Below are 17,315 nucleotides of genomic sequence, written 5' to 3'. Positions count from 1 at the left end.
TGGCGCTCGGCATTAAGGGGATAAAATAAGGACTGGTCAGTATACCTTTTCATTTCCTTCAAATGGAATCTGTGATTGTCCAATGATCACGTGTTGTTTTCACTAATTGCAATTTTTGTGTGAATACTAATAATGCTTTTCTTTTCTCTTCAATGAGTTTCAATTTTGTTTTTGTAGAAGTAGTAGTTGTATGTACCAATGTACTGGAACCAAAGCTGTCTGGCTACCTCTCATCAAGGATTCTCCCTGAAATTGAGATAACAGACAAGCTGTGCAGACCAATAACGACAGCAACAATGTGCTGGAGGTATTATGTACATTTATTTACAATCTGTACAACACTGGTGTTAAATGTTCTGAAGCAGCAGCTCTCTCTCCTCCGTCATGAAGCACAGCAGGACTTTGTTGACTGGGTCACTGACGGTCTTCACCTGTTTCTCTAGGCTGGCCCGGAAGTCCTCCTTCACACCCTTGTTGACGCCCCGGGTGACAGTCCGCTGTCTGCAACACACACAAACAGGCTGTGTGATTCAGTGGAGGTCAGACCTAGCATACCCTTGTAGGTTATATAGCAGAGTCTGGATCCAGCACACCCTTGTAGGTTATACAGTGGAGGTGGGACCTTCCATACTCTTGTAGGTTATACAGTGGAGGTGGGACCTAGCACACCCTTGTAGGTTATATAGTAAAGGTGGGACCTAGCACACCCTTGTAGGTTATATAGTAAAAGTGGGACCTAGCACACCCTTGTAGGTTATATAGTGGAGGTGGGACCTAGCACACCCTTGTAGGTTATACAGTGGAGGTGGGACCTAGCACACCCTTGTAGGTTATACAGTAAAGGTGGGACCTAGCATACCCTTGTAGGTTATATAGTAAAGGTGGGACCTAGCACAAACTTGTAGGTTATATAGTAAAGGTGGGACCCAGCACACCCTTGTAGGTTATACAGTGGAGGTGGGACCTTGCATACTCTTGTAGGTTATACAGTGGAGGTGGGACCTAGCACACCCTTGTAGGTTATACAGTAAAGGTGGGACCTAGCACACCCTTGTAGGTTATATAGTGGAGGTGGGACCTAGCACACCCTTGTAGGTTATACAGTGGAGGTGGGACCTTGCATACTCTTGTAGGTTATACAGTAAAGGTGGGACCTAGCACACCCTTGTAGGTTATACAGTAAAGGTGGGACCTAGCACACCCTTGTAGGTTATATAGTGGAGGTGGGACCTAGCACACCCTTGTAGGTTATACAGTGGAGGTGGGACCTTGCATACTCTTGTAGGTTATACAGTAAAGGTGGGACCTAGCACACCCTTGTAGGTTATACAGTAAAGGTGGGACCTAGCATACCCTTGTAGGTTATACAGTAAAGGTGGGACCTAGCATACCCTTGTAGGTTATATAGTGGAGGTGGGACCTAGCATACCCTTGTACGTTATATAGTAAAGGTGGGACCTAGCACAAACTTGTAGGTTTTATAGTAAAGGTGAGACCTAGCACACCCTTGTAGGTTATACAGTGGAGGTGGGGCCTAGCGCAAACTTGTAGGTTATATAGTGGAGGTGGGACCTAGCATACCCTTGTAGGTTATACAGTAAAGGTGGGACCTAGCATACCCTTGTAGGTTATACAGTGGAGGAGGGGCCTAGCACAAACTTGTAGGTTATATAGTGGAGGTGGGACCTAGCATACCCTTGTAGGTTATATAGTGGAGATGGGACGTAGCACACCCTTGTAGGTTATACAGTGGAGGTGGGGCCTAGCATACCCTTGTAGGTTATATAGTAGAGTCTGGACCTAGTACACCCTTGTTGGTTATACAGTGGAGGTGGGGCCTAGCACAAACTTGTAGGTTATATAGTAAAGGTGGGACCTAGCATACCCTTGTAGGTTATACAGTGGAGGTGGGGCCTAGCGCAAACTTGTAGGTTATATAGTGGAGGTGGGACCTAGCATACCCTTGTAGGTGATATAGTGGAGGTGGGACCTAGCATACCCTTGTAGGTTATACAGTGGAGGAGGGGCCTAGCACAAACTTGTAGGTTATATAGTGGAGGTGGGACCTAGCATACCCTTGTAGGTTATATAGTGGAGATGGGACCTAGCACACCCTTGTAGGTTATACAGTGGAGGTGGGGCCTAGCATACCCTTGTAGGTTATATAGTAGAGTCTGGACCTAGTACACCCTTGTAGGTTATACAGTGGAGGTGGGGCCTAGCACAAACTTGTAGGTTATATAGTAAAGGTGGGACCTAGCATACCCTTGTAGGTTATATAGTAAAGGTGGGACCTAGCATACCCTTGTAGGTTATATAGTAAAGGTGGGACCTAGCACACACTTGTAGGTTATACATTGGAGGTGGGGCCTAGCACAAACTTCAAGGTTATATAGTGGAGGTGGGACCTAGCACACCCTTGTAGGTTATATAGGGGAGGTGGGACCTAGCATACCCTTGTAGGTTATATAGTAAAGGTGGGACCTAGCACACCCTTGTAGGTTATACAGTAAAGGTGGGACCTAGCACACCCTTGTAGGTTATACAGTAAAGGTGGGACCTAGCGCAAACTTGTAGGTTATATAGTGGAGGTGGTACCTAGCACACCCTTGTAGGTTATATAGTAAAGGTGGGGCCTAGCACACCCTTGTAGGTTATACAGTAAAGGTGGGGCCTAGCACACCCTTGTAGGTTATATAGTAAAGGTGGGACCTAGCACACCCTTGTAGGTTATATAGTAAAGGTGGGACCTAGCACACCCTTGTAGGTTATACAGTAAAGGTAGGACCTAGCACAAACTTGTAGGTTATATAGTGGAGGTGGGACCTAGCACAAACTTGTAGGTTATACAGTAAAGGTGGGACCTAGCATACCCTTGTAGGTTATACAGAGGAGGTGGGACCTAGCACACCCTTGTAGGTTATACAGTGGAGGTGGGACCTAGCACAAACCTGTAGGTTATACAGTAAAGGTAGGACCTAGCACAAACTTGTAGGTTATATAGTGGAGGTGGGACCTAGCACAAACTTGTAGGTTATACAGTAAAGGTGGGACCTAGCATACCCTTGTAGGTTATACAGTAAAGGTGGGACCTAGCACACCCTTGTAGGTTATACAGTAAAGGTGGGGCCTAGCACACCCTTGTAGGTTATATAGTAAAGGTGGGACCTAGCACACCCTTGTAGGTTATATAGTAAAGGTGGGACCTAGCATACCCTTGTAGGTTATACAGAGGAGGTGGGACCTAGCACAAACTTGTAGGTTATACAGTAAAGGTGGGGCCTAGCACACCCTTGTAGGTTATATAGTAAAGGTGGGACCTAGCACACCCTTGTAGGTTATATAGTAAAGGTGGGACCTAGCATACCCTTGTAGGTTATACAGTAAAGGTGGGGCCTAGCACACCCTTGTAGGTTATATAGTAAAGGTGGGACCTAGCACACCCTTGTAGGTTATATAGTAAAGGTGGGACCTAGCACACCCTTGTAGGTTATACAGTAAAGGTGGGACCTAGCACACCCTTGTAGGTTATACAGAGGAGGTGGGACCTAGCACACCCTTGTAGGTTATACAGAGGAGGTGGGACCTAGCACACCCTTGTAGGTTATACAGAGGAGGTGGGACCTAGCACACCCTTGTAGGTTATACAGTGGAGGTGGGACCTAGCACAAACTTGTAGGTTATACAGTAAAGGTAGGACCTAGCACAAACTTGTAGGTTATATAGTGGAGGTGGGACCTAGCACAAACTTGTAGGTTATACAGTAAAGGTAGGACCTAGCACAAACTTGTAGGTTATACAGTAAAGGTAGGACCTAGCACAAACTTGTAGGTTATATAGTGGAGGTGGGACCTAGCACAAACTTGTAGGTTATACAGTAAAGGTGGGACCTAGCATACCCTTGTAGGTTATATAGTGGAGGTGGGAACTAACATGCTCATCATTTTTCCATAGTTGAGACATTATCTATGTGAGCTTTGAAGTGACGATGACATAGCATTGAAGTAACAATGACATTGTATTGAAGTAACAATTACAATGACATGGAATTGAAGTGACAATGACATTGCATTGAAGTAACAATGACAATGACAGGGAATTGAAGTGACAATGACATTGCATTGAAGTAACAATGACAATGACAGGGATTTGAAGTGACAATTACAATGACACTGTATTGAAGCAACAATGACAATGACAGGACAGAGAAGTGACAATGAGAATCAAAGGGTCAGCAACAGCATGTGAATGAGTACTGAAATGAGATTGTACTCACTGAGCAAGTGCACGTGTACTTGTGGGCATGATGTCCAGGCTCACTCGCCCTCCTTCTTGTGTGTCCAAGAAAGCTAATTCTTCTAGCATATCCATGTCTGGGGCTGGTTAAGGATTTCATGGCATGACATAATGGACAAAACCCATACACACATATTTGCTGACTAGGTATTCAATTTCCAGACACATCAAGTAAGAAAGTTACAATTCAATCACCAGTCTTGAAATTCAAGTAAGAGACTTTTACAGATATTTTGACAGGTACATATATCATAACAAATCTATCCATTAAACATCACACTTTAATTATTTGAAGTGAACCATATCAACGTGGTGAGTCACGACGTCATGACGTCATCCGTCCCAAACATTCCATGTGGAGGGACATCCCTTGGTTTTACAAACGGCAGAAAATGGCAGCTACGGCAATGTCATTCACTTGAAATGAGCACCAAGAAAAAGTTAACGCTGGAAAGAAATCCAGGCCCGGCTGATGCTGAAAATGGATTGATATTAACGTTGCTGAGGCGGCGCAGTTGGATTTCCCAAAGCAATACACGACAATTTTGTTTGGTAAGTTGGGCATTCTCTGTTATAGCTTCAAATGGACGCTTCATTTCAGTGACCTGACATGTATGAGGGGGCACGGGTGGCCCAGTCGTCTAAGGCGCCCCAATCCGTGCAGTGTTGCGTCCCTTGGGCACGCCAGAAACCTATGATTGTGGGTTCGAATCCCGGTTCGCCGCGATTATGTTTCTAGGTTTGTCAGCACCATACCCGTGCTCGTGGGTTTCACCGAAGTGGTAATCGTCTAAGACCTGCATCAACTTCGGGCTTTCCTCCCACATTAAGCTGACACGCCGCGATATAACAGGAATACTCTTAAAAGCGGCGTTAAACCCAACTCACTCACTCACTCATATATGATCTGTCTGGCCTCAAAGCCCGCAGGCATCATTCATAGGCTGAATCGATGTCGTCAGTTGTCCCTTATGATTCTTAATGTTATTTTTAGACATTGAGGAATTCCCCTATGGTAGTTCTGTTTGTCTCTGTGCGATTGACAACGTAATCACGTGACATACTGACATTCATCGGGAAATGAAAGACAGTCAGCTTGGTAGTTTTCATCTAGGCGAGGTCACCCGCTACTGTCAATATTGTGAAATGTATGAGCATAGGTATGGTAGTAACAAGCTAATATTTCTTTTTGACCAAAGATTAGGGAATCCTGGTACAGCTACGGGAGGCAAATTTGAACACCAAATTGCTGACTTATGCTAGTTCTATTGTGCTAGCATACGTAGATACTATGCCACAGGTTAACATGGATACCCCACTCAGAAACTACAAACTGATTCAGAGCCAACCAGTCAGGGTAACAACAAATACCATGTCTATGCCACAGGTTAACATGGATACCCTACTCAGAAACTACAAACTGATTCAGAGCCAACCAGTCAGGGTAACAACAAGTACCATTTCTATGCCACAGGTTAACATGGATACCCCACTCAGAAACTACAAACTGATTCAGAGCCAACCAGTCAGGGTAACAACAAGTACCATCTCTATGCGCACTCAACCACCTCCATGGTCTAGTGGTAGAGCGTCCGCCCGGAGAGCGGAAGTTCCGGGGTTCGATCCCCGACTGAGTCATACCAAAAGACGTTAAAAGATGGTACTTGTTGTTACCCTTTCTGGTGCTCGGCATTAAGGGACTAAAACAAGGACTGGTCGCTGGTCGGCTCGGAGTCAGTATACTGTGTCTGAGTGGGGTATTCATGTTAAAACTGCGGCATGGTATCTCAGTGAGCTAGCACTATAAATCGGCATCACTCCAGACTAGTACAAGCAGCCACACAAACACACACACGTACATGCACGTCGTTATATAAGTGCAATTATCTTGGACGCGACGTTAAACCCCATTTCACCTCACCTCTATGCGCACTATGTAGACGCTACTTTTACTACACCAGGGAGACAGGAGGATACTGAAGACGTAGGAGAAGAAGAGGTTGTAGGTGAAGCTGCCTTGTTTCTGGATCTTCTGTATCACGTCAAGGAATATGCTCTCATATTTTGGCCAATCATACTGCAGCAACACGATCAGGTGACCAAGGTTAAGGTCATTGTTGTGGTTGGATATCCGTTCCTAGCAATGAAAAATTCAAATGAAGTAAAGATGTGTTTAAACAGGAGAAAGTAATTTCAAATCGAGAATTGTTGAGAACTGCAAACTGTGAGCAGTTATCTCCCCTTAAAACAACAGGCCTGAACAAATGTTTGGTTTGGTTTGTTTGTTGTTTAACTCCACACTCAACAATATTCCAGCTATATGATGGCGGTCTGTAAATAATCGAGCCTGGACCAGACAATCCAGTGGTTGATATCATGAGCATCGATCCTACGCAATTGGGATCAATAAAATGTATCAACCAAGTCAGCGAGCCTGACCACCCGATCCCGTTAGCCGCCTCTTACGACAAGCATAGTCACCTTTTACTGCAAGTATGGGTTTCTGAAGACCGATTCTACCTAGGATCTTCACAGGTCCCTGAACAATTGACAGACTCGGCTTAAAGACTGCTTCGAACAGTTTTCAAAATATCATATTTGCCGTAATATGCACCCTGGGTGCTTAGAAAACTGACAAAAGGGGCCGCTTATTAAAACCATGCAAGATTTAAATTGGTTCTCTGAGATCAACAAACTTAGCTCAAACATTGTTGGATGTTTACTATATGATGTTTATTATTTGATGTTTACTTTTTGATGTTTACTATTTGATGTTTACTGTTTGATGTTTACTGTTTGATGTGTACTGTTTGAAGTTTACTGTTTGATGTGTACTGTTTGATGTTTTCCTTTTAAAATTCACTATTTGATTACTATTTAATGTCTGCTCTATGATGTTTTCTATTTGACGTCTACTATTTGACATCTACTAATTGATGTTTACTATTTGATGTCTACCAACTGATGTTTAATATTTGATGTCTACCATTTTAAGTCTACAATTTTAAGTTTACAATTTGATACCTATGATTTGAAGTCTACTATTTGATGTCTACTATTTCATTTCTACTATTTCATGTCAACCATTTGAAGTGTACTATTTGAAGTCTACTACTTCAAGTTTACTATTTGATGTTAACTATTCTGAAAGATGAATCCAAAATAGAACTGAGAAGGAAAAGATTCCACAGATTATAATATCACCTAACTGTAAACACTGTTTTAATAAAGCCAAGGACTGCTGGGAAGGACTTTGAGTTTGGGAACAAGGGAGAGAACTGTGCAGGGAAGGTGTGTGAGGTGGGGTGCAAGCTCCTCACAGCGATAGCCTGTTCGCAGCACTCTCCATACTATCACTGCCACCAATCAAAGCTCCCTTCTGTGATAAGTGGCCACAACCATGCTTGGAGTTGGACTCGCAACCGACGGTCCGTTATGTTTACAAACAAGCGATGACTGTCAGGACGCCGAACACATTTACCCTAACTAAATTATTTTCTTTGTTTATCAATTTGAGTATCTATTTCATTTCAACTATCATGTAATTGGTATAGTAAGAATGTAAGGGGAATTTGGGTGATTTTCCGTTCGTCTGCATTCTCGAACCAATCTGATCAAACAAACAACAAAGTAAATTCATCTGGGAAATATGGTCAGTCGCAAACCTTGTCAAAATTCACTATGATGGCATTCCAAAAAACATAAACAAAAGTATAAATGTTTCTTCATATGGGGTTAGAGGGCAAATTTCAAAATTCTTGTTATGGCTGCGCCCACACTGGTGGCAGCGATGTTACCGAGAGTGTAACGGAGGTGTCGCGCTGGGAAGGAGCTTGATGTGGGCTGGTAACAAGGGAGAGAATTGTGAAGGGAATAACATTCAGGTGGGCAGTGAACAAGAGAAGAACTGTGAGCTTGAAGGAAGCAATCAATGCATACATTTGACAAAGCTTGTCTGTTAAGAGTGGTCTCCCCTGTGACACTGACCTTCAAGCACGTAATCAGCAGCTGTATACAGTAAGGTATAATCTCCGACTCGGAACACTGCATGAGCATCAGATGTCGGACTGGTCCGGATGTTGTCAGTGACTTAAACCCAGGCTGACTCTCCTCGGAGGAAACGGACGGCGGGGAATGTTCCGGCAATGAGGCAACAACATCGAGCACAAGCTCACACGCTTTCTGTAAAAGTCAAAGTATCTTCTATAACTTCTACAAAAGCCAAGCATAAACGTACAGAAAAAAGTAATTGATTTTATCATCAAAATCTGGAGATACCACTGCAATGAAACTGCATCACAATGCTTTGTAGACTGTTGTGAGGTGAAATGGGGTTTAACGTCACGTCCAAGATTATTGCACTTATATAGCGATGTGCATGCACGTGTGTGTGGCTGCTTGTACTAGTCAGGACTGATGCCGATTTATAGTGCTAGCACACTGTGATACCATGCCGCAGTTTAACATGGATACCCCACTCAGACACAGTATACTGACTCTGAGCCAACCAGTCCTTGTTTTAGCCCCTTAATGCCGAGCGCCAGACAGGGTAACAACAAATACCATCTTTTAACGTCTTTTGGTATGACGTGGCCGGGTATCGAATACCGGACCTTCCGCTCTCCGTGCGGACTCTCTACCACTAGACCACGGAGGCGGTCTGTAGACTATTGTGACACCACTGGTTACCATGACATTCATCCCAACTTCATCACTCTCTGCCACTGAAACTGGTCAGCTGTACCCTTTATACACAAGACACATATTATTACTATTTATCATCCAAAACTGGCTCCGACAGGAGATATCCTTAGGTGAGCTCAAGTGATATCTACATTGTAGATATTGCTGCAATGAAATTGCATCACAATGCATTGCAGACCATTGTGACATCATCTTTTAACATCTTTTGGTATGACTCCTGCTTGTGGAGACTCAGCACATAAACTTGAATTTCTAAAAAAAAACTATAATATGACTTGTTTCAATGATTTCTTGACTGAGTTTTTCCTCAAAATGAGATCATGGAGTGAGTGAATTGGGTTTAACGCCGCTTTTAACAGTATTCCAGTTATATCACGGCATGTCTGCTTAATGTGGGAGGAAAGCCCGAAGTGATGTAGGTCTCAGACGTTTACCACTTCGGTGAAACCCATGAGCACAGGTATGGTGCTGACAAACCTAGAAACATAACCGGGGCGAACCACGATTAAAACCCACAATCATAGGTTACTGGCGTGTCCAAGGGACGCAACTCTGCACAGCGAATCGCAGCGCCTCGGACGACCGTGCCACCTTGCCCCCGTGAGATCAGGGAAGGTATGAACAAGTTGTGCCCACTCTTGTCACCTGCCTGGGATACTTACCGAGATGTTTCTCAGGCAGTAGAAGCTGGAGGCTAGTTGCAGTGAGAGTCTGGTCTGAAACATACACGTTATAGGCTTCGCTCATTACACTTGAAGGGAATATTATATTATTCCACTAAACGCAATGTTGATATAACTCTTAAATTGAAACTTGAAAATTTTACATGAAAAAAATGTGTATTTCCTGTTGGCTGACAACTGGTTTGTTTGTTTGTTTGTTTGTTTGTTTGTTTGTTTGTTTGTTTGTTTGTTTGCTGTTTAACGCTACACTCCGCAATATGCCAGATATGTGACGGCGGTCTGTAAATATATGAGTCTGGACCAGACAATCCAGTGATTAATATCATAAGCATCGATCCAAGTGATTCGGATCGATCACATGCATCAACCAAGTCAGCGAACCTGTCCAACCGATCCCGTTAGTCGCCTCTTACAACAAGCATAGTCGCTTTTTACGGCAAGCATGGGTTGCTGATGACCTATTTTAGCCTGGATCTTCACAGGTCGCTGACAACTGAGATAGGTTGACACCCTAGCAATGACCATGCTCAACCAACCATACAAAGCAGCCACTGGATTCACTGAAGTTCTGAGATATCTATGAGGTGACATCTTCCCGAGGCAAGAGAGTTAACTGACTTTACAAGTCCAGTTTCCACCCTCGCCGAACTAGGCTGGAATTCCTGGCTCAATCGTAGCGCCACCAGTGGCTATTATGAGTTATGTCCATTCTATGCCTCTCCCATATGTACCAATCAGATTCCACCTCTCGCATCACATGCATTTGTTTGAAACAAAATGGTGGCGCCCTGTCAAGACGATCTGATCAACTAACAAGATTTATTTTGTGATAAAATGTTTTCTACTTCGCGAAGTACTTCAAATCACTTGAGCACCTTGATTAAAAACCTGAAAAGATTTGGAAAATATCTGTTGACAACGAGTTGGCGATGCACATTCTTTACAAATCCTGCAATTGACCGAACTCTGCATAACAGTTTACGAACCGGATTTCGATGCACAATTTTGATTGGACTATGCATAGACTCGTTAGTCCAGCCAAAATGTAACTCAATAATCCCAGCCTAGTTCGGCAAGGGTGGAAACTGGACTTTTATAGTCAGTATTGCCTCGGGAAGATGATGAGGTGATGGAGTGAGGTGATTCCTACCTTCATCTTGCCCTTGGCCCCCATGTAGTAGCTTTGCAGCTGGGCCACAGCCTCCTGGAACGCCCCCTGCAACAAACTGTCAGTCAGTCATAGCATCCTTGTGACGAGAGCTTCGTCTGTGCTTTAGTTATTCCAGCAATTACAGTGGAGTGTGACACAATTGCAGGGATGTGAGCAGGTTTTCACAAAAAGAGAGGAAAATTGTTGGAGGATCTGAGGATCTTCCAGAAAATTTTTAACATTTAATTGCATTTTAAGCAATTTCGTGCAGTTTGGACAACATTGGCACCAAGAAATGTAATAAGTCAATGTAAAAACTCAATGTCAAATAAACAAAGAAGGCAGATGCTGTCATTCATATGAGTAGAGCATTTAACAACAAGCAAACAAAACAAACAAACAAACAAACACACCAACCTGGTAGAGACACATGTCTGTCTGGAACACCCCCATCCATGACCACAGCTCCATCCTCCACGTCTGACACATCACGATAAACTCTGGAATGTCACAATGGGTCAAGAATAAATCATTTATGGTATCAGGAACATATCACGTCAAAGAATATCATGTCATCAAACATAAAAAAATACAGCAAAAAAAAAATTAAATTAAAGAAAATTCAAATCAAAACCAGAAAGGGTTTTCTATTATTTTGCAACAACAAACAAACAAAGCATGGCATCAAGGAAAATTCTGACTTGCAAGGACCCTCAACATACATGAGATGTTGGTTGGTTGGTTGGTTTTACGCTGCACTCAGCAACATTCCAGTAATATGATGGTGGTCTGTAAATAGTCGAGTCCAGACCAGACAATCCCAGCGGTAGAAACTAACATTTTTGGTCCACTAGTCCTTATAATGATAATACGTAGCAAAACCCTTTAAAATGGCACATTTCTACTAGTCCTTATGATACCTTAATTATTGGTCAGTGTGGCAAGGACTACAGGACTAGTGCCAATTTCTAACCCTGCAATCCAGTGATTGATATCATGAGCACTGATCCACGCAATTGGGATCGATGACACGCATCAACCAAGTCAGCGAGCCTGACCACCCAATCCCGTTAGTCGCCTCTTTTAAGGCAAGAATGGGTTACTGAAGGCCTATTCTACCCCGGATCTTTAGGGTCACATGAGATGTACAAAGTGGAGAGATGATAAGATTATTGCACTTACACACCAGCGTGCACGCTTTCATGCCTACTCGTCTGTCTGCTTACACAACTCCGGACCAATGCTGGATTTATAGCACTTGTTTGACATGTATATCCCATTCAGATACAGTATGCCAACTCCAAACCGTGCAAATTTTGTTTTATCCCCTTAATGCTGAGTGCCAGGCAGGGTAACAACAAGTAGCATCTATACCAGCGACCAGCACTTTCCAGGCAGATGCTCTACCACTTGACCATGTACAATGAGGAATAGTTGATTTGTCAATTCGGAATTTGTTCATTGGTTTGTTTAATTGAAAGTACAGGTCCGTGACCTGCAGAATTTCTGTATTTTCTGCAGCAGCAGTTGAAGAATTACGTCATGGATAAAGAGTTATCAGTTATCAGGATTCTTCCAACACAGTCTTGATGCGGTCATGGCAAATTTCTTGATCAGGGTTTATGTTAAGGATTTTTATCCACAATTTACAAATGAGGCAGTAGCATTTTGGGCGAGTGAGTGAGTGAGTGTGAGTGAGTGTGAGTGAGTGAGTGAGTGAGTGAGTGAGTGAGTGAGTGAGTGAGTGAGTGAGTGAGTGAGTGAGTGATTAACTGGTGTGGGTGAGTGAGTGATTGATTAACTGGAGTGAGAGAGTGGGTGAGTGAGTGAGTGAGTGAGTGAGTGATTAACTGGTGGGTGAGTGAGTGAGTGAGTGAGTGAGTGAGTGAGTGTGAGTGAGTGAGTGAGTGAGTGAGTGAGTGAGTGAGTGAGTGAGTGTGAGTGAGTGAGTGAGTGAGTGTGAGTGAGTGAGTGACTGAGTGAGTGAGTGAGTGAGTGATTAACTGGAGTGAGTGAGTGGGTGAGTGGGTGACTGAGTGAGCGAGTGAGTGAGGGTGAGTGAGTGAGTGAGTGAGATTGGGGGAGTGGATGAGTGAGTGAGTGAGTGAGTGAATGAGTGAGTGAGAGTAATTAACTGGTGTGAGTGAGTGAGTGAGTGAGAGTGATTAACTGGTGTGAGTGAGTGAGTGAGTGATTAACTGGACTGAGTGAGTGAGTGAGTGAGTGAGCGAATGAATATAGTTTTATGCTGCATTAGCAATTTTCCAGCTATTCACGGCGAGTGATTCCCATGAAGCAGGGATGTATTGTAGGACTGTGGGTATAGTGTATGTCATCAAGCAAACAAAGAAGTGAACACGGTGATGTTCTGCCATAGAATGATGGCAGCCTTAGAAATTGGCACTCGTCCGATAGTCCTTTCAAAACTACCTAGTAATTAAGGTATCCTAAGGACGAGTAGAAATTTGCCCTTTTTAACGGTCTTGCTATATGTTATCATCATAAGGAATAGCGGACTGAAACTGTTAGTTTCTATCGCTGATGATGTGAAATAATGTGGGTGTTTCGTAGTAGGCCCAGCAGTGATGAAAACCAAATTAATTCATTTATTATGGTGTAACCACTACTAGAACAAGAACCAGAATTTGTTCTTTACTAAAAAACTATAACCAAACTATAACCAGGGATTTATCTAGATCTGCTCAGAGGCCAGCAAGTGATAGTAAAAAATCCCAATTTATATTGAAAATTTCAAAATTTCCCAGAACATTAAAATAATCACATTGTTGCAATATTAGTTATATTCCAGCAAATTGTAAATAAACATGTCTGGACCAGACAATCCAGTGATATATATTAGAAGCAATGATTCATGCTTTAAAGGTACAGTGATTTCCACCCCAATCCCTCAACACACACACAAACATACACACACACACACAATCCATTTGGTCATCTCTTACTACCAGCATAGGCTGGGGCGATTTCTGACCAGAAATCTTCTCAGGGTCATCTAGTACGACAAGCATAGGGTGCTGGGGGACAATTCTGACCCTGAATTCCCACAGTGTCCCTGATGCTATGACACTGCTACCAACCTCGACGCAGATCTTCCGAGGAGTGGAGGAGTTCAAAACACTTCATGGCCGTGATGAAGTTCTGGATGATGACCTGGGAGTTGGAGATGCTGGTGGAGGACATGATCTGGGGGAGATGTGGGTTGTCCTGGCGGAGACGCTTTATCTTCGGCCTGGAAGTCAAATTCAGGATCCATACAGAATTTCAGTCCCAAAAGTCAAAGCCTTTTCAAGGTCTTTTCACAGAACCAACCCAAAAAATCCAAAACAATCAGATAATTTTCTTCTGTCTGTGTCAACTGGCTAATATTGTGTGACACTTGACTGTAAGTGAACATGAGCTGTCATTGGGCCCTTCCAGAGCCAACCATGAATAAATTGACACAACTTGTTTTCTTCAAAGATTATCTATATATGTTTTATTAGGTAATTTAAAGATGGGGATTGATAAGGTAACTTAAGGCACACTAGCCAGTTTCAAGGCTGTAATCTATTTCTTCTCTAATGTTATGCAGTTTGTATACCAGTTGCCGGATTGATTTTTCCAAGCAGATAAGTGGCAACTCAACTGCTAAAATAATATTGGTTGCCAGGGGAAATTTCATTTGGTGACCAAATTAGTTTCAGCATTGAGGCCTGCACTAGAAGACAATTATTTTCAAAACTGGTGTAATTGTTTTCCTTAATTACTTAAATTCAGAGGTATTGTAACATTGTAAGATTACATTCAATGAAAAAAACATAAAACCGGGCAAAAATACCTCTTCCTCTTAACTGATTGTGTTATGAGTGAAATACATGTTATCTCTACAAAGCCCCAAAAGCAGTTATTGGTTGTATATATCAGGTCTAGATGAATACCTGATGTGTGGGCACCTGAGTGTCCTAAATAAATTTACACAAATTGTTTTCTCAAAGTTTTGTTTTTCTTCAAATTAAGATTATCTATATATGTATAATAGGGAATTAAAATAAGATGGGGATTGATATGAAAACTTAAGGCACACCAGCTAGTTTCAAGGCGTCTTCAGTCAAAGGCTGTTAGCTTCAAAGACTTAAAATTCAAGTCACCAATGACACCAATGATCCAATCCAATCACAACCAGCACAGACCTATTCTGACCCAGAAACCACATGGGTGTTAATCAACTTCTCTGTCTAGAGATATTACATCATACAGGCCTGATGACTTTACAAGACAGTTTTCCAGCCTGGCCATTCACTGCTGTAGGTCTAGATAAAACCCTGGAAACATCACTTCTTTCAACAATGGGGGCGGTCGGGTAGCCTTGTGGTTAAAGTGTTCGCTCGTCACGCCGAAGACCCGGGTTTGATTCCTGACATGGGTACAATGTGTGAAGCCAATTTCTGGTGTCCCCCGCCTAGATATTGCTGGTTTTACGTCGCTTTTAGCAATATTCCAGCAATATCACGGTGAGGAACACCAGAACTTGGCTTCACACATTGCACCAATATCAGGAATTGAACCAAGGTCTTCGGCGTGATGAGTGACGCTTTAACCACTAAGCTACCCAACCCTACCATGAGATTGCGAGAGCCATGTGAATGGGTCAAGGGTTTGCTGTAGGCTTATAGTAATGCTAGCCCTAGCGATATAGAGCATGGGGTTGACGGCATGATAGCATGTGCATCTACCACACATTCAGCTCATCAAAGCAAGTCCAGATGACTGAGAATGTCGTGAGATATGACTGAGGCTTGAGAGAATCCTACGGTTGTATCAACTTACTGGATTTGTGTCTCGCCGTTCTCCGAGCGGAACTTCTCCAGGATGACGACGGGGACATGTGGGGGGGATAAACTGGAACCTGCAACATCGAAACAGAGGGTATATTGTTTTATCATCCAAAACTGGATCCCACAGGAGATATCGCTTGGATGAGATCAAGCTGTAGATGTCGCTGCAATGTAATTACATCACAATGCTTTGAAGACCATTGTGACGTCATTGGCTACCAATGAGGTGTCACCCCCTGTAAAAACATCCCAAATCGGTGCTAATTTATATACCCTCTCTATAAACCAATCATGCAGTCAGCAATATTCAAGCAATATCACGCTGGCCTGTCAATAATTAAGTCAGGACAGGACACACCAGAGATTGATATCATGACAATCTCATTAAAATCAGATCTTAGTTCTCACTATCACTAAACAAAGATCTGAGGACATCCCATTACGTTGTTGCTTCTGACAAGCACTTACACACAGGCTGTAAACAACACAGAGAGAGGTCACTCAGGGTTTGGTGTCATCTACTACCCCTGCAGCAACTGGTAGCTTACTCCGTACCTGAGACCAAATCCTGGCTCACAGAGCTCCTACAATCGGTAATATTCTCCTACAATCGTGAACACGGTTTTATTGAGAGTTATCCCCCTTCAAAATTACAAAAGTGAGAATTGGTCCCTTTTTTCACCCTCATTATAAGGTTATATTGTAATAGACTACAAAGTAGAAAAAATGTAATCAATAACGAAATGACATTTTGCAAACGTCCCCTATAAGTTGCACACGCAATCTCATTAAAATCAGATCATAGTTCTCGCTACCGCTAAACAAAGATCTGAAGACATCCCATTAGGGGCCACGTCAGAACGACCTTTCATCCGACCAATCAGTGCGTTGCTTACCAGATCATGAAAGTGACCATCGGAATGTGATTTCTAATCATGCAATCTCGAAAACTTTAACATTGGGTATTCCGAACGATAGTTAGGGTTTAACAACTGATTCCTTACATTCTAGACCATCTATTAGTCATTCGAGAATGTTTTTTTGTTCAGGTATCAAATTTGTTATCCAGAATTTGTCAAAATATGTTTTCGAAACGTAGTCGCCAATTTGAAATTTGTGCCGTAAAGCACGAGAAAGCTGGTTTCTGATTGGTCATTCTATTGGTCGGTCAAAGTTTGCACAAGGTCGGTCTGACGTGACCCGTAATGGGATGTCCTCAGATCTTTGTTTAGCGATAGCGAGAACAAAGGTCTGATTTTAATGAGATTGTTGCACACGTGACCTGATACCGGGGTACTATATATAACTTTACCAGTTTGGTGTCACACCATGTCAACAGACAAAATGGCACCGAGTGCTGGAGTTATACGTGACCAGGCATCGTATAAAAAACATACACACAATTTTATTGCATATGTATGTTTGTGCTGGTGATGTGCTTCATTCTGGGTTGCTTTATAGATGGGGTATATGAATTTATTGGCATCAATTTTTAAGGGGGGTCGTTTTATAGACGGCGATATACAGAAGTGACACGCAAATCTGGAAACACAAACAAGAATGTGTCGCTAACATACAGAATGTGTTGCCGTGGTTACTCACTGGAGAGGTTTTCTGTGTCCACATGACTGACATACATGTAGAGAC

The 17,315-nt window shown here is 42.8% G+C and overlaps 1 protein-coding gene across 1 annotated transcript in view; it reads right to left on the bottom strand.

Annotated features, from left to right (window-relative positions):
* Positions 1-336: 336 nt before the first annotated feature.
* The window catches only part of LOC139457519 (integrator complex subunit 10-like), a 34,141-nt gene continuing 17,162 nt past the window's right edge, over positions 337-17,315 (bottom strand). The window contains exons 9-17 of the mRNA XM_071238906.1: positions 15,661-15,739; positions 13,932-14,083; positions 11,251-11,333; positions 10,834-10,899; positions 9,663-9,716; positions 8,284-8,478; positions 6,274-6,433; positions 4,277-4,373; positions 337-501 (exon numbers count right to left, since the gene is read on the bottom strand). Of these exons, the coding sequence (XP_071095007.1) occupies positions 348-501; positions 4,277-4,373; positions 6,274-6,433; positions 8,284-8,478; positions 9,663-9,716; positions 10,834-10,899; positions 11,251-11,333; positions 13,932-14,083; positions 15,661-15,739 (1,040 nt within the window). The 3' untranslated portion in view covers positions 337-347. The remainder of the gene's footprint in view (positions 502-4,276; positions 4,374-6,273; positions 6,434-8,283; positions 8,479-9,662; positions 9,717-10,833; positions 10,900-11,250; positions 11,334-13,931; positions 14,084-15,660; positions 15,740-17,315) is intronic.

Source organism: Haliotis cracherodii, unplaced genomic scaffold (assembly GCF_022045235.1).
Source record: "Haliotis cracherodii isolate W230 unplaced genomic scaffold, xgHalCrac1.p SCAF_12, whole genome shotgun sequence".
In the NCBI taxonomy this organism is placed as follows: domain Eukaryota; kingdom Metazoa; phylum Mollusca; class Gastropoda; order Lepetellida; family Haliotidae; genus Haliotis; species Haliotis cracherodii.
This window is presented reverse-complemented; position numbering and strand designations above follow the sequence as displayed.